General features: G+C 43.0%; 1 protein-coding gene across 1 annotated transcript; it reads right to left on the bottom strand.

Moving 5' to 3' along the window:
- On the bottom strand, positions 1 to 22114 carry c1ql3a (complement component 1, q subcomponent-like 3a). Its single transcript, XM_033638203.2, has 2 exons — positions 21037 to 22114; positions 1 to 948 (listed from the first exon to the last, which is right to left on the bottom strand). Exons 1-2 carry the CDS (start codon positions 21625 to 21627, stop codon positions 769 to 771), a joined length of 771 nt encoding a protein of 256 aa, XP_033494094.1. The 5' UTR covers positions 21628 to 22114; the 3' UTR covers positions 1 to 768.
- Positions 22115 to 27843: the final 5729 nt, after the last annotated feature.

The raw sequence follows: 27843 nt of genomic DNA, 5'->3' as shown, positions 1-27843 counted from the left end.
TCACGTACAGTTACGTAACTAACATAAAGTTACTCTGGCTAGGTTTTGAAATCGAAACAACAAAAAGAAACAGTGTTAATTGATTACATGTTTTCCTGGCTATCTTCACAGCATGGTGTCAAAACAGAACGAAGGAAAACAAAGCACACACACTGACTGAGAGCTTTCTTATTAATTATCACCATAAATAGAATTTATTATACTAGATATTGCACAAAATTATCCCACAGATCATTTTCAGACCGACTCACTGGCTGCTACATTTCTATCTTTTCCACTTTTCTAGACAGTTTGAATTGTTGACAGGCCTAATAAGTTGATGACCGATCCAATGAGCCGTAGCGTCTATCAGTGTAACTCATTCCTCTTAACGTACCTAAAACCACCTCATCGGCTGTATGTGGGCTATGCTACAGTGTTTAGTGAAACTCCCCCCACACATGCACACACTTGCTCTCCCTTCGACCATCATCACTCTGTGACAGGCCTACGTTAACATGAAGACATCAGCTGTAAGTTCAAGTGTGACGTAATGGTATGAAGACATGACATGGACGACAGGGTTTGATCCCACACTTTGACACTTGAACCATTTCATCGATGTTATTGTCCAAAGTTGCACTGAGGACAGGGGTGTTGTCAGAATGCAGAAACTTAAATAATCTGCAGGTTATGGGGGCTGAGTTATACTGGTTTGTCCACACATGTTTTAAAGAATAAGTCTGGGCATGAGGCCTGTAACAGCTGAGGGCACGGATGTGTTGTTGTCTAGTCAGCGTAGATGATGAATCCAGAGAAGGTGCTGTACTTGTTGTTGTTGCCTCCGTGAGCTTTGCCTCCGTCGAGCTTGATGTAGACCTCGTCTCCTGGCTCCAGGTGCAGCACGGCGCTGTTACTGGCGTAGTCATAGTTCTGGTCCGCATCCTGGGCTATGGCGCTGGCACGTACCTGCAGGAAGGCACACAGACACACACACACACAAAGTCATGCACGAATCATACATATTAAGACATATCTCAAAAGCACAGAACATGTGAAGCTCTGCTGGCATATTTATGACATCTCAGAGATCCAACAGGTGTATGTGTGTTACTGCACAGACTGACAGCTGAGCTATGCTTGGCAGTAGAATGTGGCTGTGCAGGTCAGACAGTGACCAGTAGTGATGGCCAGATGAAGCCTCATGAAGCATTTCTTTCCTTTCTGAGCCCACTAGATGGCGCTTTTTGTTCAACAAAAGGTTGAAAGCACTCTGAATTGCCATTCTTTGAGCCTCTCTCTTTAAACCATGAGCGCCATCTAGTGGGCTCAGAGAATAAAGAAAATGCTTCACGAGGCTTCATTTGGCCATCACTAGTGACCAGTCATCAGCCAGAGTGGACAGGCTGATTAATGTAGAGTGTGTTTACATGGACATGAAAAACTTGTTTCTGAAGGTGGCGGCAGCTCAGTCCATCGGGACCTGGTTTGGGAACCGGAGGGTCACCAGTTTAAGTCCTTGTCTGGACCAAATATGGAGTGTGGACTACTAGCTGGAGAGTTCGCCTCCTGGGTGCTGCCGAGGTGCCCTTGAGCTGCTCGGGGCACCTGTCCGTGGCAGCCCCCTCACTCTGACATCTCCCCATTTAATGTATATATAGGTCATGTTTGTGCATGTGTGTGTTTCCCCTCAGAGATTAATAAAGTATATCTTCTTCTTCATTATCCAGGGTAGGATCATATTTAAAATGTGGTGTTTACTGGGGAAAAAATCAATTTAGTATCTTAATATGATATTTTACAGGACAATATTGTATTGATACACAGACGCCAACACCAAAACAAACCAACAATGGGAGATGGGAGTGACAGGAAATATTAAACACTGTACTGGACATTTTAGCCCCGTCTCCACCAAACCCTTTCAGAACCAGCAGTAAGCCTTCAGACATGGTCCCTAGACCCTCGGTCTGTTCAGACAGTCCTCTTAAATGTGGGCGGGGTTGTTGTCACTCACTGCTCCGTCCAGCACTCGCTGTATTTCCTCATCAGCGGTGACACAGATGGAAGTCTGCACCTGGTTTATCGTCCACAGAACGAGGCTGCACGCCCACATTTTCACAACAAAATAGAACAGGCTGCAGTGAGAGTCTCTCTCCATGGGATATTTAAAAATAGCAGCTTTGTGCATTTAGTCCTTCTCAGGCAAGCTCAGGGGTTTAGTGTTGCTGTAGCCCACAGGAAGTGAGGATTAGAATATATGACCTTCACATAATCCGCTCCAAATTAATCTATATTTTTAAAGTCATTACTAAAAGTGTGTGTCATATAAAAACTAAAGTGATGGTCAAAGTTGTCACAGTGAAATTTAAGGTGTGCTGATGGATTCACGTCATCAACTCATGCATTGAGTAACATTACAAGTTAACGTTCCACCTTAAAAGTTGCCGGCAGTCGGCCCAGTGAATGAAGTTATTTTTTTCTCTTTCATTTTATAGTTGTAGTTTACTGATGTATGAACAGAGGTTACATAAAACCAGAGTGAGCGTCCTCTACTGACCAATCAGACTGCAGGGTTTCTAGCTCCACCTTTTAGTACCAGATCTGTGTGCTAGGTACCCCAACAGAGGGGGGACCAAACATGGGGACGCTAAGGAACGCTTCTGTTGCTACCATCCACAACTTTTACTGTGGGAACAGAAAAATGTGTACTGAACTGAACTGAACTGAACTGCTTGGTGGTAACAACCACACACACACTGAGCTCTTCCTGAAAGCAGTTACACTACTATATAACACCATCCCCCACACTGGCGTCAGCCTGTCATTGTCACTAGCACCATGTAGGACAGGGGAGCAGAGGATGAAGGATCATTACTAAAAGACAAAACTCTGTTTCCATATCGCTCCAGGAATTAGACACTTTTACTGCCCCCACTCTTTGTACTTCTTTAATGTCACTCTAGGCTACAATAAAAATACACCATGCACCGTGGTCCAAAATAATTGTTAGCAAATGTAATTCTAATCATAAATAAACTTAAAAAATTGACATTATTACTAGTTCTGCATGTAGTTTTTACAAAATGGTGCTGCTGTAACCCAGCAGAGGCTGTTGCATAACTGCTGTGGGTACAATAAATGTCAAACACTGTGCTGTCTCTATTTCATCACTTTAACAAAGTATTAAAAAGAGAAAACAAGAGTGTAATATGACTGTTGAGAAGCCTGCACCACTGTCAACTGTAATCTTTTTTGAAAAGTGTTAGTACATAATTAAAAAGTGACAGTGTATGAACCTTTCCTGTGCAATCCTCAATCATACCCTGGCTTTTTGCAATTACACTGAACAACACCAGCGTTGCTGAAGCCAAAGATAAAGGGCTGAACAGAACCAGAGGATCTGCAACTTCTGTGACGATAATGTGGAAATGAGTGTCATATTTAGTCTGAATGTTAGAATGAAGGCTTAATGAATTATGGAGGAAGGCAAAATATTATTCAAACTGCCCATCTATGTTTGAGCTACTTTTGTCACAGTCAGATACGTCAAGTGTTTTCAGAGTTTCAAAGTTCAAAAGTTTTTGGAAGAATGTCCTTCCTTTGTAGCAACATGCCGTGTGCCATTGTTTTGTATTCAAATAAACACAAGAAGTTTGTGCTCTAATAATAAAAGAAAAAAAAAGAAAAAAAAAAAAGGGATCAGCACTCAGTGAATAATCCTCCTAAGCCCTACGATAAGCTATTATGGCAAGGCTTAACTATACAGACCCGTGAGCAGTGATAACTAGCATGTCTTTGGGGTCATCGGGTGGGAACCTCCTTTCACCAGTGTTTCGTCTAGTTAGTCCCACGACACCTCCAGGAGGCTAGACAGTGATCTCTGGCGTCCCAGAGACACTCCCCTAATGCCAGGTCTCACTGCTCCCCACACTAACCCAACAACCTCCTTTACCTTACCTATACTACCACAGAGGAGGTAGACCCAGGGAAGGAAGCCTTGTTAGGCTATCACACTCCCCCGCCGGGTTAGGCTGTACAGTCTACCTCCCCAGGACGAGCCCTCACAACAATGACACCTCCAGGAGGCTGGACAGTGATCTCAGCCCAAACAGCACTGCCAACTTCAGCCAAGCCCAGGCTCCGTTTATGCGAGCTCCAGGCAGAAGCAATGCTGATACTACCTTTACTAGCACATTCACCATACTCTATTTCACACGCTACATAGCATAACTACAATGTAAGCTAAAGTTAAAGGAGATAAATGAACTCACAGGATCAGCAAACACACTCACTTTGCAGCATGGTCTCAAACAAAATGGATTCAAATAGGCCACTCCCACACTTAAATAACCTTCCTCTTCCTGGATTTCCTTCTTACTTACACATGGCTTTCTCAGCCCAAACAGCACTGCCATCTTCAACCAAACCCAGGCTCCGTACATGCGAGCTCCAGGCAGAAGCAATGCTGATACTAGCTTTCCTGTCACATTCACCATACTCTATTTCACACACTACATAGCATAACTACAATATAAGCTAAAGTTAAAGGAGCTAACTGGACTTACAGGATCAGCAAGCACACTCACCTTGCCGCATGGCCTCAAACAAAATGGATTCCAATAGGCCACTCCCACACTTAAATACTTCCTCTTCCTGGATTTCTCCTGACAGGAAGTGGATCTCTCCACCTGATCTCAAGGAGTTATGTGCCCTGCTTAGTAGTTCCCCCTGCTGGCCCCCAGCTGACATTATTTCTTCTGTAATAGATAAACTGGCTGCATTTAATTGCTTCATCTGACATTTCCCTCACTGTCTTCCTCAAATTCTGTCCCCGCACTCCGAGTTCCCCCAGGAGTGAGACAGTTGATCTTGCTATGAATCCCCTACACCCCACTTCCACTGGACAAATCCTATCCTATGTTAATACTGTATGTGATGTTTGTGCTCAGTCTCATGTGATCATGGTCTTGATATATATAAATGAAACTAGAATTACTTCCCCACGGTTGTATGACTCCGCCCACCAGTCCACCCTGTGGTTGTATGACTCCGCCCACCAGTCCACCCTGTGGTTGTATGACTCCACCCACCAGTCCAGTGTCTCTGACAGTCTCCATCCATGTCAGTGAAAACATGGATGCTTCACACACAGAAGATCTATACAATCAGCACAGTTTCAAGATTAGAGTCACCAATTCAGTATCTGACCAAATGTCTCCCCTTCTGTTCCTGAGATATGACGTTAAAACATGATGATGTCACAGTCATGCTGACCTTTGACCTTTTGACCTTCATTATTTTATCCTGTTAGACATTTGTGTGAAATTTTGTCATAATTAGCGTTTGAATTCTTGAGTTATGGCGAAAAAAACCCCACCAAACCACCAAAATCAAATCAGTTCGTCCATGAGTCCATGTGGATGTTTGTGCCAAATTTGAGGATATCCCCTCAAGGTTTTCTTGAGATAGATAAGGTCACAATGACTTTGACCTTGGACAGACAAAATTTAATGAGTTCACCATAGAGTCCATGTGAACGTTTGTGCCAAATTTGAAGAAATTATCTTAAGGCATTCTTGAAATATCATAATCACAAGAATGGGATGAACGGACAGACGGACAGATGTATGGATGGATTTACAGACAACCTGAAAAGATGGTATGCCTCTGGCCACAGTTAATTGATTCCAAATATAAATTGGTCAATCACCCTGACGTCACTTAGCTGAAGCCACACATGCCTCAGGCATTTCCAAGTGTCTTTGGGCCGGCCTGTCACTCCCAGGACCTCCTGGTTGCTCATGTCAATCAATGTCCTCCTCTGTCATGGCTCCACAGTGGTCGAATGAACTCTCAACAAAAGCGAGGACAGCAGAGTCACTGCACACCTTCCACCACAGGCTCAAAGAACTTTAACATTCAGACTCAATGTGTTTTAACCAACACACACCCTGTGTGCTAACTACTGAACTACAACTGTCTGAACACCTTCTTAGATGTATATTTTTAAAGCGTTGCTTATAATCTTTGATCAAATCTAGCTTTTGTTCAATAAGTTATGCATGTACTTATTGTATTCCAACGAGTTCTCTTCCCAGCGCCTCAAATACTGATGTTCTGTCTGTGGACTTGATGTTCTAGGTATCGTCCTGCACCTGTTGCTGAAAGCGTGTCGACTTCAGCCTGTTACATACATTGTGTCTTTTCAAAATACACTTCTGTTTTCACAGGAAATGCAGTTTCTGCTCGTGAGATGCATACGGTCTTTTTCAAAATAAACTTACAACATCACGAAAACATCTCATGTTCATGTTTATTGCTTGTGCAACAAAAGCACGTGGTTCGGTTTAGAGAAAAACTTCATGGTTTGTCTCAACATTCGTACAGGAAGTGAACAGCGGGCTCCTGGGTGAGAGTCCAGGGTTGTTTTGGACTCATCCACCACCCCTCCTGCTCGCCCCACAGGGACTTTCCAGCTCCTTATATTACATCGTTTCCGCCAGTGTTTCAAACTGATGCTGTCCAGCGGCTTATTGATACTGCCATGACAGGTGCCATTTGGCAGCGTATCATTACACCACAAAAGGACTGACGCTGTCCGGTGGCACATCAGTTGCTGTGAAAGGTGACTTTTGACATTCACACAGCAAGTGAACGTTGGGCCCCCAGATGAAAGTCCGGGGTTACTGGACCCATCCAATTCCCCTCCCACTAACCCTACTGGACTTTCCAGCTCCTTATGTTATCATACCGCCATGAAAGGTGCATTTTGTGACAATTTCTTTTTTTCCAAAATCACTGGAACATGGTGATATCTGAGGACTTGGGAATGAGAACAGGCTGTGTATCCATAGGCACTGTGTCTCTTTTTATTTTCTATACTGATGATATGCAGATGTACCTGCCAACCCCACAGTCCCTGGAATGCTATTTTTCTGATTGTCAAAAGATTTTCTTCAGCTGAACTCAAACAATACAGAGATCTCTTTCACTGGGTCAACAAACTGTGCCTTTGGTAGGTCTCCCTAATGGATAATATCAAGCCTGCTGCAGGGAATCTTGTCTGGTTTGACAGTAATTTAGGTTATGAGCAACACACCATAAAGCTTTTGCAATCATGTTTTCATCATCTTAGAGGTATTTAAAAAATTGGATCCATCTTAACATAGAACTCAAACACAGAGACCATTTCACACACCTTCATCTCGTCACTGCACTGAAAATTATGTCCAATAAGTTACAGCATGTAACTGTAATATTTCACAATAAATTACACTTTTAATGTGATATTTAACCAAATTCAGAATTCAGAGTTTTATTGTGCAGTTCATGCAGGTAGATGTAGTAACGTCACTGCTAAATCACAGTAATAAATGGAGTTTAACTGTGAGATTACAGTGAAACACAGTAATTCCACTGGTAGTAATCAAATGTGCATAAACTGTGAGGTGACTGTTAAATATAATCATTTTACAGCAGTCATATGCAGGCATTACTACTGTGAGATCACAGTTTACAGTCACATTCACAACAATTTACTGTAAAAATAACTCACTGTGAAAGCAATTCATCTACAGTCAAATATTTTTTTTTTCTTTGTAATCACGTGTAGCTGCCATTTTTATAGTTCATTTCTAGCATATATTGACAAACTTTTTAGCTTTTATTTGTAGTATATTATTTTGTGTTTTATGTTACTTGTTTTGAAGCTTTATGTTTTTATTCTGTACTTTTTGTTCTGTGTCATGTTGCTGCCTGTTGGCCAGGACGCTCCTGAAAAAGAGATTTTTTTTTTTTATCTCAAGGTTTTTCTGGTTAAATAAAGGTTAAATTAATAAAAATAATAATAATAATTTTACAGTGTGGATTACTGCAACAGCCTCTTTACTTGCCTGAATCAAACTGTCGACTGCAGACTGAACAGAACTCAGATGCCGAGCTTTAACCAGAACCAAGAAGTGTGACCACATCACTCCTGTTTTAGCCTCTTCACACTGGCTCCCAGTTAGGAATGTCAACTGCTTAGAATAATTTGAGCGCTTTATGTCAGTCTGTAGGTTCATTATGTTACTGTGCGCATTGCACACCACATGTCGGGTCTAGTGGAAGCTAACGTTAGCTAACTGCACTACTCATTTGGACATTTGCGCTTGTCGACGTCGTGCGTAAGGGGCTAAACTTTGAGCCACAAACCCTCTTTAGCATTGTTGTGTCAGTGTGGCAGTGGTGCTAACATACTTAACATGTTTTGTTAACAACACAGTCTCTGTAAAGTGCTCTTACGCTACATGTCACATTCACCCAGTCACACACACATTCACACACTGGTGGCTGATACAAGGCCGTACAAGGTGCTACGTGCTACATTCACACACACTAACATACCGATGGTACAGCCAGTGGGAATAATTTGGGGTTCTGTATCTTGCCCAAGGACACTACGACCTGCAGACTTTAGGAGCTGGGGCTCGAAAGGGAACTGCCCATTGGTTCGACAGCCCATTGGTTCGACAGCCCATTGTTCCGACCATATTAAACTCATTGTTCCGAAGTCCGTTCCGAAATCATCATGATGCCCTGTGGTTAAGGTCTGGTTAGGTTTAGGCACAAAAACCACTTGGTTAGGGTCAGGAAAAGATCATGGTGTGGGTTAAAATGAAAAAGAAAGTGACAAACACATAAGCCGTGAGCCTGCTCCGCCTCAAGCCGGTCGCGGCGCACCATACGCCCGCTGCGAGCCGTTCAGCATCGCGGACAGTCGGACTAATGGGATGTCGAACCAATGACATGGACCCGGCTCGAAACGCCAAACATCCAATTAGTGGACGACCCACTCCACCACCTGAGCCACAGCCGCCAATCTTTTAATATCACCTCAGAAACAACTGTTCATTGTTCCAAAGGGCTGTTTATCTAAAAAATACGGTGGCCCTGAGAGGTCAACACACCGCAAATAAAAGAAAACACTTTTTTCAATTAGAATACAATCAAACAAAGTTACATCTTCACCAATTTGTCAACACGTGCAGCATTTAGAAAAACGCATTGCAAGTCCCACAATGCAACAGAAGTGTTTCTCGTGGACACTTCCTGGTGATGCACACACCAAGATACGCTTGTTTGTGACCTGCGTTACTGGAGTCGGCTCCCCGTGTTGGAAAATGAGCTAAAATGTGTTTTTGGTTTATTTAGGGTTAAGAAGTAAAGAAACAAAAAGCAAAATCAGTAAAGTAGAAAGTTATGTTCACAGTTTTTTTTTTTTGTTTGTTTGTTTTTTAGTTTCGTTTATTTCGATTAGCATTCAGAAAAACACCCTCAACAAAATACATAGAAGATTTACCTCAATCACAAACATAATACAACAAGGGATGAAGCTACTCGAAAAGGTGAAGCTCATGCTTATTATGCCTACCCTTTTTACCAAAAAACAACTTCAGCAAGGCAACTCCTTAACTTCATGATCTGAGTTAGACTATACAGCAAGCTTTCAACATCCAACAGAAATAAATAAATAATGTTCCATCACAAAAATCCAAGCAAATACAACCAAGAGTTTCGGTATTTTCATACTCTTCTTCATACCTGATTTTTATATTTTATTAGGACTTTAGTTTTAAATGTGGAAAGTGAACTACACATTTTTAATTCATCTTCTCTGACAGAAACATCTCTGCTTTCAAACAGCCTCTGAGTACTGCAGCAAAGTAAATTATTATATACTTTGTACATTATCTGTGCCATTTTAAATTCAACTAAATCATAAAACTGAAGGGTTTTTAAATCAATAAACAATTTGTTAGTTGGTTCAATGTAGTTTGATCGATTTATAATTCGTATAGCTCTTTTTTGTAACTTAAAAATAGGCTGAGTGTTAGTTTTGTATGCGTTACCAAATATCTCCACACAGTAAGTCAAGCGTGCATCATGACTTTTTGTTAAGGACATCCTTTGTTTTATAAAGTATAGCGATGGTTTCAGACATTTTAGTTTTCACATTATTTATATGTGGCTTCCAACAAAGTTTATCATTCACAGTGACTCTGACTCTGACTTTCTACCAGGCTACATTCTGAATCTAAAATCTCATGTCGTGGGTTTTTCTTAAAATAAAATGCAGTGGTTTATTAATGCAATAACCTCAGAAAGGGTTAATACTGCTGTTTCAAAATCAAAGAATACATTTATTAATTTGAGCACTATCATAAGAATGCAGCACTGGCAGAGCGCCCAACACTTTTACAATATAAATCACGTAATTTTATTATAAATCATTATTTTTGCTGTTTCTTTATAGATACAGATCATAATTGCAGTTATCCCTGTGGCAGAGTATAAATGTTGCTTCTGCACCACAACAGGCAGAACAGTGACAGAGGGAAAAAGAACGAACTAGAGCTGCAGATCCTGACCTGTGAGGTGAAGAGGAGTTCCTCAAAACCTCGGGAAGGAATTTTAACATGAGCGAGAGTTTTAATATCTCAGTCTGTCAGTGAAACACAGCGTCGCTCTGAATGGACACACACACACACACACACACACACACATGCTGCTGTGCTCTCTGCTATGTTCACGTTAGAGAATGTAATTAATATTTTCCTCATTAATGATGTATTATTTCTCCCACCTGCAGCCCATCTGCTATTAATCAGGATATTGTTGCTGCTGTGTGAGAGCTGCAGTGATGATCATATAAATCCAGCCCCTTGGCACGTGTTTGACATACGTGTGGTGGGCTAATCAGAGTTTTATGGCGGTGTTGTGTCGGTAATGTCTGTGCAAAAAAATCAATCTCTCTTCCTCCTGCTGGCTCACTCGGCCACCAAGTAGACTGCCCATATGCGCGTGTTGGAACCTAGACGTCGCCAGCTGGCAGCTCTGGTGTAAGTTATTAAGTAGAATCTGCACCACTGCACACTTACATTATTTTTTACAGGCAACATTTGTATGTAGTGAAGTGAGAAGATAAAACTTTTTGTTCATGCTGCATTTGGTTGAACCTCCAATGCCCTTTGTATCGTGCACCAAGTGTTTGATTCAGCGAGGTTTTCTCTTTTCTTTTAAAACATCCTCATTAAGGCTAAACAAGACTAAAAAAAAATCACCTTGCATTTCAGGGCTTCTGTACCTCTGTAACAACTGATTACTATAACCCACTTTAAAATGTGACATACATTTGGGCATTAGGGCATTGCCCCACCCTGTCCCTGGCAGCTGGAGCTCGAGTCACGCCGGAATTCCACTGGATGTGTGTCTGCTGCAGAACGGCTTCGCTGGTTATCCGCTGCGTGCTCCGCCGTCCGTCAACACCCACCAGCTGCGTTTGCTGTGCGGAGCGGTGCAGCCATGAGTATCCACGAGATCTCGCGAATTCACGCATAATGGCGCGATATAACAAGATGTAGTTTCTATAAACAGAACCACAAAACCAGAGGAGTAGTAGGAAGACATCTGGGTGCACCTCCATGATTAACATCTCCTCGTCCATGGTGTCAACGGGGTGAAATGACGCCTGAAAACCTCTGACCTGTTGACTTCAGGCCTGCCTCCGCCCATTATGACATTTTCAAGGTGTAGTGCAGGGAAATATGATCCGCTGTGAACACTGTGTATTTTATTTTGAAAATTAACCAGATGTTTTATTTTGTTTCTGTGCACGACTTCCTGCCCCGCACGATCTGCTCTGTGCTGAATTGCTGCGTTGTGCTCCGGCGTCCGGCAAAAATAGAAGTCCTGTGTATGTGTTGCGGAGGGCTCCGGAGCGCCGCAGCTGAGACGGAGCTGGTGGAAGCTCACACATTGACTAGAATTGAAACGTATCAGGTGGAATTTGGGGGTCAGGATGCACAGTTCTGTCTGGAACAGGTGGCATGGGACAGATGCTGGGTCAACTTATTCTTTCGTTACACATCTTTATCAACTGCCTGTCAGTCCCTTATGAACAGGACTTCTCAGGGTCTGAGAGCAGTTTTTCTTTTTTAAGGGATCAAGTCCACAATGGACCAGCCCCCCTTCTGTGAGGGTCTGAGACGACCCAGAGCTGAACAGTTCGGTCAAAATCAAGAAACAAATCGCATCATACAATAAATCAATAATAAACAAGCCATTATGGAAACCTTGGTTGTACCAACACAAAGGTTTAAATTCTATATCAATAACTACAACATTAAACAATAACCTGTCAGATCCTCCTCGCTGACCCGTTCCTAGACCGTGTCCCCATCCTACTTCACTGCCAATGGACAGGGCAACACTCCTCCTGACTAGAGCTGGGTGACATGGCTGAAAAATAATATCATGTCATTTTTAGGCTATATTGAAATACATAATATATATTGCGATATTTTGAAACCTCCTCCAAAGTACTGTAGACTACAGTAGACTAAAACACAACATTATTAAATGAACTTAAGTTACATCTACAGAATGCAGACCTCAGTAAACTGCAAGCGTAAATGCTCCCAGCTGAAAAGTTGATGCTACACTGAATTTACCCTTTGACCTGCTCTGTTCACCCTGTACTCGCCACCCCTGGGACAGATAACACATCATAACAACATCTCTGTCCATAGTTACGCAGATGATACACAGCTGTACCTGTTAAACCCTCTGACCTCCTCCAGGAACTGAAACAATTTACAGACTGTAACAACGGTCGGTAACGTTAGTTTAAGCCTCACTTGTGCATGCGCCTTAAAGTAAACACAAAATATAAAACAGCTGAATAACAACAGCAGGCGACACATGTGGTATCATAAGCGGCGATGCAGAAAGTTGAACTAACGATTACTAACAGAAACATGTTGGCCGTGTTGATAATCAATGTTTGGGTGGGGACAAAAAGTGAAAAGGTTTGGTTTGGATGGTTTTGCACTTTAGCAAAGTGATGTGTCACAGCTTGACTCCTCTGAGGTGGAGAAATGGAAGATACTCAGGGTTTCACATACATCATACATTCAGATGCAGACTGATACACAAGGACACACGAGTTAGACAAAAACAAAAGAAAAAAAACACAAAATATGTAAAGTCTTTATATTAAGATAGCTGCCGGCTGTGTTGGGTGAGTGACTGGGTAAATGTAGCAGCTAAGCTACCAGAAAATGTCAAAAGTAACTTCCTACTTGCAAAGTTACTTTTGTTTTTTTGACTTTATATCAAATCAGTGTTTTCTGTCGGCCAAACAAACAGGCAACAAAAATGTTCAGTTGAACTGCTTGTTATAAAATGACAGACTTAAATTTAAATTAAAACTTTCATCTTTTCTTTTTTTTTAAGACTTTGTGACATGTGAACATGACATCATCACTCAGCCTATTGCTCTCCATCTCTCTCTCCTCTTCCTCCTTTATGCACTTCTCTGTCTCGGCCTCTTTCAGTCTGCATGTCTCTGTCACTGACTCAAAAACACAATTCTGAATTATATTTTTCACTCAATAAATCCAGAATAAACAAAAGACAGTAATTAAACAATAAAGCCCTTTTTAAACAGGAGTTGTGCAAATTAGCAGGAAAGCCCAATCAGTCTTTTTTCAGCATTGGCAGTATAAAAACAAAATCGGGGAGTGCAGCAAAATGCCGCCTACCTACTTTTGTTTATACAGAATGTGCCTTTTTCGGGGCAATGGGGGGCGTGAGCAAGTAACAAAACGTGTAGCTCAGCGTGTGACGTAAACAGTGACGTGGGAGGGAAGCCGCGGCTGGTCAGTCCTTCGGTGATTCTCTCGTAAGTCGGCCCGTTCTTCACCGTCCCCGTCATCTGACGGTTAATGGCCTCTTCGTTTGCGAGGACAAGGAGGGCGCGCAATTCCTTGTCTCCCCAGTTGCTCATCTTTACAGTGTCTGTCAGGTTTGTGTTTCCCTCTTGCTACTAGCTGCTCGCTAATTCCTGCTATCAGCTGTTTCCTGTTTATCCACCGCCAGTGTCTCCTCCTACAAGTCTTCAGCAGCTCTTCCCGTGGTGGCAATATGTCTACCCTACGAGGCGGGAAATTGGGCACCTCAGATCAACTCACCAATCCGGCTCTCTGTGTCTAAACGCTCGCAGCTTGCCGGCAAAGCGGCCCAACGTTCGCCTAAAATCTGGCAGTGTATAAGAGGCTAGAGTCCACTGCAATCCACTACATGTACAGTCTGTGGGCGAGACATGTGAGAGATGTGTCAAGAAGTGCTGTGTGGCCAATCAGAGGCGTGGGCTTCAAATAAAACCCATGCTTTATTATTGGATTAATTTACGTACATTGTTAGAATTATTGACTTTATTGGTTATTCTGTATATTTTGTTGGCTTTAACTCATTTTAGCTGAAGTATAAATCAGGAATACACAAAAGTTTAACACAGAAAATGAAGCAGACAGACTCCCACTTCTGCTATAAATACAAATAAGAAAACAGGTAATTTTAATAACATGAACAGATATAACAGTTTTTTTGTGTTAGTCGGCCATTAGACAGACGGTCACAGCAGACCACTGTTCACATCCTGCCTACCGACAGTCACTGTTAATTTCTTTTAACCCAATGTGTTCTCATCCCAGCTTCTCAGCACACCTACATGTGAAAACATTACGCACTACGTATCCTCCTGCGTCAGTTTTGGACATTTGCAGACGGCGTGTCACTTGTTACATGTGTTATTACATGTGTCAAAATACACTTCTGTTTTCACAGGAAATGTAAAGCGTCTGCTCGTTACATGCTCAGTCTCTTCAAAATGAACTTGAAATAAAGGTAAAGCACTTTGTTTTCAGGTTGATTGTTTAAGTCAATGTTACAAAAGAACAAGGTTAGGTTTACAAAACAACATCATGACTTGGCTTAAAATGTACACAGGAACCAAACACCAGGGTCCCAGATGAAAGTCCAGCGTTTGTTTGACCCACCCTGTCCCCCTCCTGCCCGACCCACAGACTGTTGATTTTTATATTAAAGTAGTTGCCGACAATGTTACAAACTGTTGTCAGTCAGTCCACATCAAACCGCCACGAAGGGTGTCTCCCTGCGTCCGTGTCTGACGCCAGCATCCACTGACAAAAGACGGTGTTTGACGACTTTAGATTGATTAGAATCATTTTAGCATATTTTATATTTTTTTATTCAACTTTTCAACTTTTACTTCTGATCCTGGTTTCAATCAGAATATGTTCAACATCAGTGTTGGCATTATAAGTTTCTGCAAACCACAGATAAACTTCAGTTAATAGTCCCGGCTACTGTTTGCTTAAATCACTAAAATCAACAGGCCTTTAATTCCTCTCACAGAAAACTGTTGCTCAGCAAACATCAGGATATGTCATTATGTATATATATTATGTTTATTCTGTTTCCTTCGTCGGCTAAAACACTTACGACATTGTTAAAACCATCTGTACCAGAGTTAAGATTTCTTGGTGTATTTGTTTAATTCATTTTGACTACAATTGTTTTGAATCTGCCTCAGATTTGTTTAATGTTCTGCTGTTTCTCTGACGATACATAAAAGTTTAATCCACAATTGACAGCCTTTTTTTGATAATTAACAATACGACTGATATGATTTTTTTTCTTGTGAGAACATTTTTAGGCACATCACCCAGCCGTAGTTTACAGATGTAACGTATTTGTTGTTTGCAGAACTGTGCAATGCCAACATTTCTCCTGGCAACCGGGCTGGTCTTCGATCCCTCCACATCCCGGACGGTCTCTGTCGTCTCTGTACAGAACTGCCAGTGTTGCCAGTTTGAGACAATAAACCATGTTTTATATTCTAATGTTGTATTTCAGCCGTCCCTCCAGGATGCTGCAACAGTTATTGCAAATTCAGCCAATCCCTGTGAATCCTGCGCGACATCATAATTTTGTCCAGTCACCTAAACTTTACAGAGAATTAATTTAATCAAACAGGTAAAATCTCACTTTACTGTTGAGCTGCACACAACGTATGGACTCACTCTGCCCTTCCATGCCCCTGTTTACACTTCTGCTGCGCCTGGGACCATTTCAAACCTCAGTGTCAGATGCCAATGTATTCTCATAGACCATGATATCCTATGAATGTGCGGCCCATGAATGAAATTATGCCCTTAACATACAGTTGAGTAATTAACGTAACATTACGGCCGTTACGTTTAGGAAAAAAAGGCACTGTGATGTCGAACCTTAAAATGAATTAAAGTTCACTCAAAGTTCAGATGAATCCGAACACTTTGACCGGTCTCTGTCCTCCCAGCTCTGCAGGAGCTGGGAGGACAGAGACCGGTCAAAGTGCCTTCACCAGGCCGACTGACAGCAGACGTTCACTGAACCAAAATAGTTTTCATGTCAGCTCCGTCGGTGTTTGTATGTATTGCATGGTGTGATTGTGTGTTTGTTTGTTGACAGGCAGCACCTATCATTGCAATGCCTGGTCCAGATCTGTATCCTGTGGATCGGCTCCTGGCGCCCCGACTTTATTTTCAGGTTAAAGATCATCTGTTAAACCGACTGACTTTCTGATGTGAATGGAATTTAGGATGAGTTGACTCCAGACGTGGATCACACTGTGATGTTTGTGTGGTGATGCAGTGGTCACCTCACAGTAAGGAGAAAGAGGGTACTGGGTTCAAACCCACCTGGCCCTTCTGCAGTTTGGCCCCGATCACATTCAAAGTGTTTCAGCAGCTGGAGGCGGCTTTTTGTGACAGTTTTTCATGAGTATGAAGCTTTTTGCTCGCTGTTTTCACGTTGCTGCGCGCCTCATGTTTCTGAGCTCTAGGGTTCTGGCGTTTTATTGCCGGAGTGTTCCGAACTCCTCGAGTTAAAAAAACATCAATTCAGAGCGGAAAAATGTCACATGTCATCTCTGCTTTTTCCCCATTGCCCAGTCAGGCGGGGCTTCTGTGGTGGTCACGACAACAAGTTTACAGTTGGTAAACAACGGAGGAGAAACTGGTGGTAGTGGTTGCTGGATACCCAGAGCTATACGGCCTGATGATAGACAGCAGGTTGTCAAACTGCCCCTGAGTCATCCTAAAATCTGCATCCTAAAAAAACGTCCATGATGGAGGAGAAGCTCCTGGACCAACTGGTGGTACTCCCCATGATCCAGCCTCTTTTTTAGGGTCTCATGTACCCACACAGATCTCTGTTTATCTGCTGACAGCCTCTCACCCTCAACCAGAGCTACAGACAGTAGCTTTTCTTTTTTATTACTAGTAGCATTCAATTTACACAAATAAAGGCAGTGTGGTGCGCCTCGTGTTTTGCAACCCGCAAAATGCCTTCTGTGTGATCGGGGCATGTTCACCTCACGTCAGTGGCGCTTTCCTCCCACAGTCCAAAAACATGCAGGTTAACTGGTGACTCTAAACTGCCCGTAGATGTGAGTGTGAGCGTAGATGGTTGTTCGTCTCATCTCATTGCCAGCCGGGATCAGCTCCAGCCCCTCTATGACCCTCTGAAGGATGAGCATGTATAGCTAATGGATGGATGAATGGATGAGTAACCCAGTTAACCATGACTCTTATACTGCAGTGTGAGCAAATGACTGCGGGGTCACAAAATATGACTAACTTTTGCATATATACAAAAAGACCAGTGCTTGGACAGATTTCGTCTTCTCTGTGCAGCCTGGAAACGTCCCGATATTCGACCCCCATCTGTCTCTGTTTTAAAGTTACTGTTGTTCCAGTTTTGGAACAAAGGGAATGCTGGAAAATGTCTGGAACACATTTTTATTCTTTTATATTTTTAGTCAGGTTGTACTGATCTGATTGTAGGTCATTTCACTCCTCTGGTTGTGGGAATATTTTGGTATTAAGCCGGCTGTTATCTTTACTAATTATCACAAACTTTTCTTGTAGTAATGCTGTGATGGAAAAAGTATTCAGATCATTTCTTCAGTCCAGCATATGTTAGCTTTTACTCAAGTTAACGTACACTTACCAAACACTTATTATACAGCACAACTCCCTTTGTCAGATTTATACTTTTGTTATTTATATGAACAGAATATTATTTGATCATCATCTTCCGCAGACCTCAATAAGGACATGATTCATCTTAAATATCTTTGTCTCTATTTGTGGGTTTTTGTGGGGAGCATCAGATGACATCAAGCAATTTCGGAGGAGGCTGATGGAGCCTGCGTGCAGAGGACAGAGGACAGAGACTAAGACAAAGATCGTCTCCCTGCACACGTCTATTTACACAATCTAGAAAAAGAAAAAGCCGCTCAGCTTCACCTTCACCTGATCGGCTGCACCTTGCTGATGAGTCTGTCACCGATCCAGAGGCCAAATAATGCCAATAATTAAAACAAAAGAATGAGCTATCAGCAACAATCAGGTCTGTTAGCAGCTGCTTTGGTATTTATAATAATAGTTATTATAATAATAAAAATAGTAATAAGTTAAGCAGAAAGGATTTACAGGATAAAAAATAAAATATCAGAAACAGAGGACACACAGGAGCAGACGGAGGAGCGAGTGCAAAAATACAATGTCATGTTTCAATAAGTAAAATGTGGATGGGAGAAAGAGGCTCATCCACGCAGGGAAAATCTGAGTAAAACAAAAAAACATATGTATAAAAAAATTAGACCTGATCTCAAATATGTGGAAGTGCTTATAAAACACACACTATAAAGAGAGGCCTTCTTGTAACAGTGAGTTTTAACGGGGCACTTAAAGCTTCGGTGGAGTCTGACGATGTCTCACGCTGAGGGGAGGCTGCTCCAGAGACCAGGGGCCGTCTTGGTTTTCAGCCTGGTCCGTGGGACTGCTGAAAGGTTTCGATCTGGGCCTGACTGGGCTGTCAGGGGTTACGTAGCTGATTCAAAACATTTTAAAGTGTATTCTAAAGATAATGGGCGACCACCCAGTGCAGTGATGCTGAGGAGAATAATCTGGCTGCTGTGTGAGTTGCAGTTTTGAGACGGATGACCGGAAAGCATGTGTGACTTTTTCTGCGTCGTTAAATCTGGGCATGTGTCTGATCTTGGAGATGTTAAACTGATAAAAACAGGTTGTGACAATATTTCCAGAGTGCTGTTCAAAACATAACTGGCTGTCAACAATTATCATCATCACTATTACACTGGCACAGAAACTAACAGCGTGAGAAAACAACCTCATATAGACAAACATCTCTGTCCCCTGTAGGAGACGTCTCCATGTGATGTTTCCTATGAACTGAATTCACTGACATTTGTTTCCAGACGTTATTAGACAGGGAGAGAGTGGAGCGCTGCAAAGATCTCCGTCTGAACGCATCGTGTTGTGACTTTTCTTAAAACAAGTGACCAGCGATACATCAGAAGATGACTCATGTTTGCTCCTCTGTTGTATGAATTAGATGTAACGTGGTCACTGCGCGACAAACCAGAAGAGTGATGATGATTTTAAGAAGATTATCGTAACAAGATCATTTGCGTTTCATTGTTAGAACTCAAAGAAAAACAGAAAATGACTCAGTAAGACGGAGACAACTGATTTAAATCATGTAAAGTGAAGTCACATTATCTGAGTGATTTTGTCATGAATCATAAATCAAAGCAACGGTCGCCATCATCATGTATTGATCATTTTTGTGCTCTGACCGTGTGTAAGAGTCTCAGTAGCCGCCGTCCTAATTGAAACATGTCTTTGAGCAGCTGCTGATTTGTCATGGGGTGCAGCTCTGCTGCTTTAATTCCAGACATGTTTGCAGCGCTGGGCGCGCTCTGCAGCAGCATTACAGTGTCGGGCTGACAGGCAGGAGGGGATCTGCTTGGTGGAGCGACGCTGCAACACTGGTTTGCCCCATGGATTAGATCTGCTGCTGACAGCCTGATGACTGCAGAGACGCACAGAGAGCAGGACACACAACAGAGGAGACAGGAGGCACCAAAGGGCCTCTGTGCAGCCGCAGGCTTTGCTGTTATTATCTTACGTTTTTTGCACTGAAAAATAAATGACTTTATGTTTGGTGACTGAGCTGTTAGGATACAGCAAACAACTGTGGCTGCAGGGATGTTTTGCACATCTTCCCTTATTCCATAACAATATTCCAAACACCCAGACATGAGCAGCACATTTATGTTTGTACTGCACACACCACGTCAATTGCATCAGTTGCTCTTCCTGAGGTTTCTACCATTTATTTCCCAGTTAAAGGTTTTTTTGGGGAGTTTTTCCTGATCAGCTGTGAGGGTCATAAGGACAGAGGGATGTCGTATGCTGTAAAGCTCTGTGAGGCAAATTGTGATTTGTGATATTGGGCTTTATAAATCAAACTGAACTGAACGCTATATATTCATTTATTGAAGCATTTATTTATTTTGCTGCAAACATGCAGTCACCAAATATTATGATGTATTTCTGCAGCTCAGAGAGTCTGTGAGGTTGTGACACATCTTAGAAACCAGAGCTGATCAAATGGCCTCATGTGTTATTAGAATGGATTAATTGCATGAATAATGTCGCTGAGTGCAGCTCTTCACTCACAGCTTTTACATTGTGGTATTTCTATTTTACCTGAAAGATACTGCGTGAGAAGAGACGGAGACACGCTGAGATCACAGAGGAATGGCCACTCATGTAATGACTGACATAATGAAGATCATATCAGACGGATTAAAGCCCAGCGGTGCAGCGCTGCTGTCCTGTTGTTGGCCGGCGTCTTGTTACCGTTGTTCAGAGTGCTCACACTTCTCTCCATCCCGCCTACTAAGTAATGCAGAAACCCATGAGGACTCCAGTAATTACCCAGCTTCTCCTCACACTCTGACCTCTGACCTGCTGTCCCATTAAGCCCATCCACCTCTGGTCCATGACCAGACTCTGCCGCTAGTCTTTCCCCTTTCAGGGAACAATTCCCTGGTCAACACACACACACACACACACACACACACACACACGCAGATATTTTGGTCGTAATAACAGCAACTGTTACATGCCTAACTCGTGCTCAGCACTTGACTCCACCAGCTGTGTGTGACATGTGTTAAATGGAGAGTTAACTCTGTGAAGTCGCGCGTAAAACAAGTTTTGAAAAGTGTCCGCGCGCAGAGCGTCACACTGTGCCGCTGCTGTTTGCTCCTACATGCTCAGTTTGTGTTACCTGGTTGTTTTTGCACAGATCAGCCCACATGCTCGTGCCGTCGCCTCCGCGCATCAGGACGTGGTAAGTGAAGAAATAAATCCCGGGGATGGAGCACGTGAACTTCCCGGTGGTCGGATCGTAGTGGTTTCCCAGGTTGGTCACAACGTCGTCGAACTTGAGCACCTCGTAGCCCTCGTGCTGCTTCTTCAGCCCTGCGTAAAAGGCGATCTTGGGCACGGTGCTGTAGGTGGCCGCGCTTATTGCTCCGGCAGCTGCGCTGGGTCCCGGAGGTCCCGGTAAACCAGGTCTGCCCGGTTCACCTCTCTCTCCAGGTGGCCCCGCTGGACCGGGTGGTCCCGGCTCACCGGGAGGTCCCCTCGGACCCGCCTTGCCCGGACGGCCCGGCTCCCCTTTCGGACCTTGGATAAAAGTGGGTAAAGACTGCACGAGGCTGTTGTCTCGGACCGTGTCCGCCGTGGCGGTGCTGGTGGGAGATTTGGTGCCGTACGGGTCGCACACCATCCTACAGGTGCCGAGCATCTCGTAGTGCGCCGCAGTCCCCGCTGAGTTGACCAGAACCGGGATGAGGATGACCAAAACCAGAACCATAACGACCCCCAGGACCCCTGCCGCCACCAGCCGCTTCCTGCCGACCAGCCGCGTCAGCGCAGGACGATCCTGTTGTCTGCTTTTGGGTGAAATTTTGCTGGCTGGAGAGGAAACCCCTTTGAAGAAAAAAATGTAGCGGAGCTACACTTTGTTGGTAATGTTTGATTAACTTTTTAAAAGCGAGCCCCCCTCCCCTCGGCGTCCTCTCCTCTCCTCTCCTCTCCACACTTTTTCTGCTGATGCGCTGCTTCTTCAAGTCTCTCCTCAAAGTTCTTTACTGTTCGCTGATTTCCAAAAGCACTGGATTCAGCATGTCTGCAGTCCAGACATGGGGTCTGGCCCCTCTTTGAGCCACAGGTCCCGAGCCAAAGTCAACTCTTAAGGTGGATCAGAGCCAGTTAGACCGTGTGCCTCACACAGAGCGCGCAGAGTCAAAGCGCAGATACACGGCACGAGCGCATCAGAGAGAGACAGAGAGGGAGGGAGAGGATCCTGATGCTCTCTCTGTTGGCCAATAGAAAAGGGGCAGGTTACCCAAAGAGCGTTTCATAGAATCTGAGAGCAGTCAGAAAGGATCTTTGTATTTGCTGTTGAGGACTCATCACAGACTGTCATCAACCCGTCATCTGTGAGTCTGCTGTGATGATGCTCTGTTTGGACTGTCTTTGTTAAACTGTGAGAGGCTGCAGAGTTTAATAAATCCTTGAAGCCAGAACTCATCGCTGCCCAGACACAACCCACACTCACAGCAGCAGCAGCAGCAGCAGCAGCAGCAGCCTATAAATGTAGAAGCATCTACAGCTCATGTTGTGTCTGAACTCTTCACACAGCCACACACTGTGCTTTGGTTTAACTGTATTCATCATCCTATTCTGTAAGAAGATAAACTTTATTAATCCCTGAGGAGAAACTTAATTGTTTCACTCTGTTGTCTCACACACACACACACACACACACACACATAATCATGCAGTTAATTTCTATCAACTGCGAACACATGTTTTCCTTCTGTTTAACACAGACAAAGTGTTTGGTTTGTCAGTGAGATCTGTGTTGTGAAAAACGTGTGAACACATTCACAAGAGGAGACTAAAGCGCTGAGGAGGTGATTATGAAGATCGAGTGGATCCCAGTCTCATTTATCGTGTCTGAGCAATCAAGAAAAACTGTCAGTAAGGTCAGAGCGAAATATTTTGTCCAGTACAGACGTATATTTCAGGGAGGAATATGGTTGGCTGGACATATAATGTTCTCAATAAAAGTGCATGAATTACTTAGTTTTAACAAAAATATCAGACAGAATCTTTTGATGCCAAGACGACTGATTTATACTTCACATACCAGCAGTCAGAGCATGTGCATGAAAGACAAGCGAGCGTATCACAGCATGAATTATATTCTTTTCTCTGAAGATGATTTTACCAGAGAAGAAAAACCCTGCTGCACTTTTACACTTTTGGAGACGCTCTGTTGAAATACTGTAAAAAAGACATTTTAAAACAAAGTTCTCTTCATTTTATTACTTTAATTATTCATTCATACGTGACTTTGACCTCCAACACAGAGGTGACATCTGTTATAGCAGAGTAAGGCCTGATGGCTGCGACACATTTTCACTCACATCGCTGCTTGGTCTTTGGACTTTCACGTCCACATATGACGCGCTGGGTATCCTGGGTGCGTCTGTTGTTGACAATCTGGGACACTTCTTAGGTGCATTGTGCCAGTCTGAGACGCCTGCCGCCCAGCACACAATGCACCCAACCCTGACTCCTGTCCCTGCGGGTGCTGGGCCCAGCAGCTCCATGTTACTTGTTCAGTGTGAGCCTGACCAGGCCCCATGGCTCAAGGCCCGGCCACCAGGTCTGGCTCCAGAGGGGGGAACCTGGTTTACCTATAACGGGTGAGGTACTCATTGTCCAAATTTTCTGATCTTCTTGAATCGCTCTTAGCCTGGCCCCTCCACTGGGACCACTTTGCCTACCAGGGGCTATTACCCCCGGACAACACAGCTCCCAGGATCACAGGGACACGCAAATCTCTCCACCACGTTAATGTGGCGATTCTCAGAGAAGCTTTCAATTTATTGGTCCATCTATGTCCCAGCCCTCACCCATGGTCCTGAGCTGTGTGTAGTGACCGAAAGAATGAGGTGGTGAGTTCCCTCTGTAGCGTGTCTGGGCTCAGCCTGAGAGATAGGGGGAGGTGCTCAGACATCTGGAGGGAGCTCGGAGTAGAGCTGCTGCTCCTTCGTGTCAAAAGAGGTGATCTGATCAGAATCAGGACCCAGAACACACTGGAGGGATTATAGATGTCATCAGGCCTGGAAGCACCTCGGGGTCCTCCAGGAGGACCTGGAAAGTGTTGCTGGGGAGAGGGACGTCTGGTGCGCTTTGCTCCTGTGACCTGGCACCGGATATGTGGATGGATGGACATTAGAGATGCTCGAATGGCGTTTGAGCGCACCCGAATCCTTTTGCACTCATCAATCATCCAACCGACGTAATTATCTTCTAAAATTTAGAGACCTGCACCAAACATTAAGTTATTGTATTTACATTTAAATTATGTCCAGCCATTCGTGCTCATTCGCTTTTCATACAGGCACATTTTCTTGACTTGAACAATTAAAAGATTATAGGCTACTTTCGAATGTGGTCACATTTCTAATGTAAAAATGACTCTAGCCTAATATTGTTTGCTCTGTTGCAATAATAAAAGTCTTTGAAGTAAGTCAAGTCCTCTTGTGCCCTGTTTTACGCAGTGTGAGGTCCACCTGCAATCCACCCAAAATTAATTACAATGTTAAATTTTATTGGCCCACCCAGCTGCAGATTGCAGATATATCCACAGATGTCACAGATATATCCGCAAGATTTACATCTCTAATGGACGTGCATCATGTCTTTTCAAAATACACTTCGGTTTTCAGAGGACATGCACAGTTTCTGCTTGTTAGATGCACACAGTCTTTTTCAAAACAAACTTACAACATCACTAAAACATCTTGTATTTCATTGTGCAACATACGCAAAAAAAAATGGTTCGGCTGTATATTCATACAGGAAGCAAGAACTGGGCTCCCGGGTGAAGTCTGGTGTTGTTGGATCCATCTACCACCCTCCTGCCCGCCTGCTCTATAGGGACTTTCAAGATCCTTAAAGTACTTTGTTGTCAGGTGGCGTTATTAACTGATGCTGCACGATAAAATAACCTAATGCCGCGAAAGGATGGACGTTTGCTGGCGATGTCTGACGCAGAAATCAACGACCAAGTGACGATATTTGACGACTTCAGAATGAGAGCAGATTGTAGACTGAAATGTTTTGCTATTAGAGATTCATAATCATGCAAGTAATTATTGTCACCTGTGATGGGTCTGGGTCTTTTGATGAGATCTGTGGTAACGGTTCTGTTGAAGGGTGTGAAGTGTTAACACATTATCAAGAGAAGACTTCAGCTGTGAGGTGATGGTGAAGATCAAGTGGGTCCCAGTGTCACTGTGAGTGCGCCGTTGCAATTGAGAAGAACTGTAATTATCAAACATTGTGCAATAAAAAAATAAACTTTACTCGCTGTGAATCCATTTTTCCCCCCGATTGTTAAAATGACAGAAAAAGAAATTTTCAGACCATTTTTGTGGAGAGAGATGACAGAGCTCAACCATGTGAGGAAGGCTGGATTCAACAAGACCTCCAGACAGTTATGTGACAAATGAAAACACTGCTATTGGTTTCCTTTGGGCCCTGACTCTTTTGAAAGTATTGTATCATAACTGAAGATGCATTGTGTCTATGTAAAAGGCCTAAAATACATATTTTACTGCACCATAGAGCGGTAAATACCAGCTCTATTTCAACATAAATAAACACTATATATGCTCCCTCATGTGTCATTTTGACTGGTCAGTTTGTTCAGTTATTATATTGAATATAGTTATGTTGACCTCGTTTATGGGCCTCGTTGTTCAATTCTTGGTTTGCAATTTTTCATGCATTTTTGGGTAAATAAAAACCCACAGTTTTGTCAACAACTCCTGTGTCCTCATTGCCTCACTGATTGGTCCCTTATAGATCCATTTATTTAAAAATGCCCATCAGCTGTTTCAGTAAAGCTTCTGAGCTTCTGTTGTTGCAGATATAAAGGCTTTATACTAAATAATAATCACGCAGGTCTCATTTAATGTTTGTACGTTTTCCTACAAAAAGAATGCACCAACATTCGTACATATCCCATGCAAGCATAAGCCTGTAATCTGTGAATAACTCGACTATTTGGAAGGCTGCGATCACCTGATCAATGCAGTGACAAGAGAAAAAAAGGAAGTGGTCCATTAAGGATGGAGGTTGGGTGGTGGATGGATCACTAAACACAGAACTGTCCCCAGGAAGTTGGTGTTTGGGACTTTGAGTCATTTTAAGACACGTCATCACCACGTTTCTTTTTCTAAACATCTGTAACTTTATGTTAAATATGCAACTTTACGTTAAGAACGTTACATAATGCATGAGGTGCTGATTTGTAGGATGTGATACGTACTGTTGTATGAGGACACTTTGCACTCCTTCATGCTCCATTACAGTAACACAGCTCACTAACACTGTGTGGTCGTATGGAAAACAACAAGGTCTTTTGAGATCTTTCAGAATAAAGTAGGGACAGTTCAGCAGCACCATTCCCACTTGTAGCCAATACATTTACCAATAGTGAACAAACTGAGTGCAGGTTCTCTGCTTTACACTCAGTTTGTAATTTAATAACACACTCACCAATGGTAAGAGCATGTCCCTACCATCCATATCCAAATCCACGCCTATGAACAAAGTCATTTGTCTTGTGGATCAGGAGAACACAGAGGCAGTATTGATGCCACTAAAATCAAACTAACCCCGTCTTCCCTGGCTTCATTAGGCTTCCAAACGTCCACTTATCGAGAGTCCCTGAAAATGAGCTGTGAAGGTAACGGAGGATCATTGGATTGGCACTTCACTCAATATCAGCACGGTGAATGATGAATTGCTGTGGAGGAGCCACAAGAAGGCGAGGGACTGAACTGGACAGAGTAATAATAATAATCATCATAAACTTTATTCATACAGCACTTTTGAAAACAAGTGTTTCAAAGTGCTTCACAGGGCAATAAAAGCAGGATAAATGAAGCAAAAGTTAAAGCAACAGAATAAACGACTGAAACGGAGCAGTGCCAAAAAAGATCAAGAAGAAATAGAAAAGCAAACTGTTTAAGTGGTGAGACAAGGTGATGAAAATGTACATACATACATGTGTAAGGAAATACATGCATAGACACATGGATACATACAGACAGTACATATTCAAACAAGTGCTGCATCATACATACATATAGTACATTATGCACAAACAGACACATAACATTTGAACACTATAAAAAGTAATTTTTCTATTTGCTCATTAAAAGTTGATACAGATGTCTTCAAGTGCATTTGGGGGGTTGGGGATGCTGGCAGCAAAAGCCCGACCACCTCTGGTCACAGAATCGGACCTGGGAACGGCTTCTGATTGATGATCTTCATCCAAATTTATACTCATATGATGCTGAAAGTTGCTTTTGACTGAAGCAGCAAGACAGAGTATATATATATCTGTGTTGTTATTGATGAGCTTCAGGTAGTTTTGATGTGTCTACTTCTTGATTTCAACACTTATACAAGGGAGTCAGGCTGTTATGGATATTGGGGATGATAGGTTTATATAACTGTGTCATCTGCATAATAGTGATCAGCTGTTACGCTTTTGTATTATTTGATCCAATGGATGCATAACAAGTGAGAAAAGTACTGGACCCAGGGTGGAACCTTGTGGTACTCCACAAGTAATGTGAGCAAAGGAGGAGGAGGAGCTATCGAGCTGTATGGACAGTGTTCTATTAAGACCCGTTACCATCAAGCAGTCTGGTTCAGTTCAGTTCGGGACCCATTTTCAACATTTCCACAGTGTAAGTTGTGGATGGTAGCAACAGAAGCGTTCCTTAGCGTCCCCATGTTTGGTCCCCCCTCTGTTGGGGTACCTAGCACACAGATCTGGTACTAAAAGGTGGAGCTAGAAACCCTGCAGTCTGATTGGTCAGTAGAGGACGCTCACTCTGGTTTTATGTAACCTCTGTTCATACATCAGTAAACTACAACTATAAAATGAAAGAGAAAAAAATAACTTCATTCACTGGGCCGACTGCCGGCA

This window comes from Epinephelus lanceolatus, chromosome 20 (genome assembly GCF_041903045.1).
Source record: "Epinephelus lanceolatus isolate andai-2023 chromosome 20, ASM4190304v1, whole genome shotgun sequence".
Taxonomy (NCBI): Eukaryota; Metazoa; Chordata; class Actinopteri; order Perciformes; family Serranidae; genus Epinephelus; species Epinephelus lanceolatus.
The sequence above is the reverse complement of the archived record's forward strand: the minus strand, read 5'-3'. Positions and strand labels throughout refer to the sequence as shown.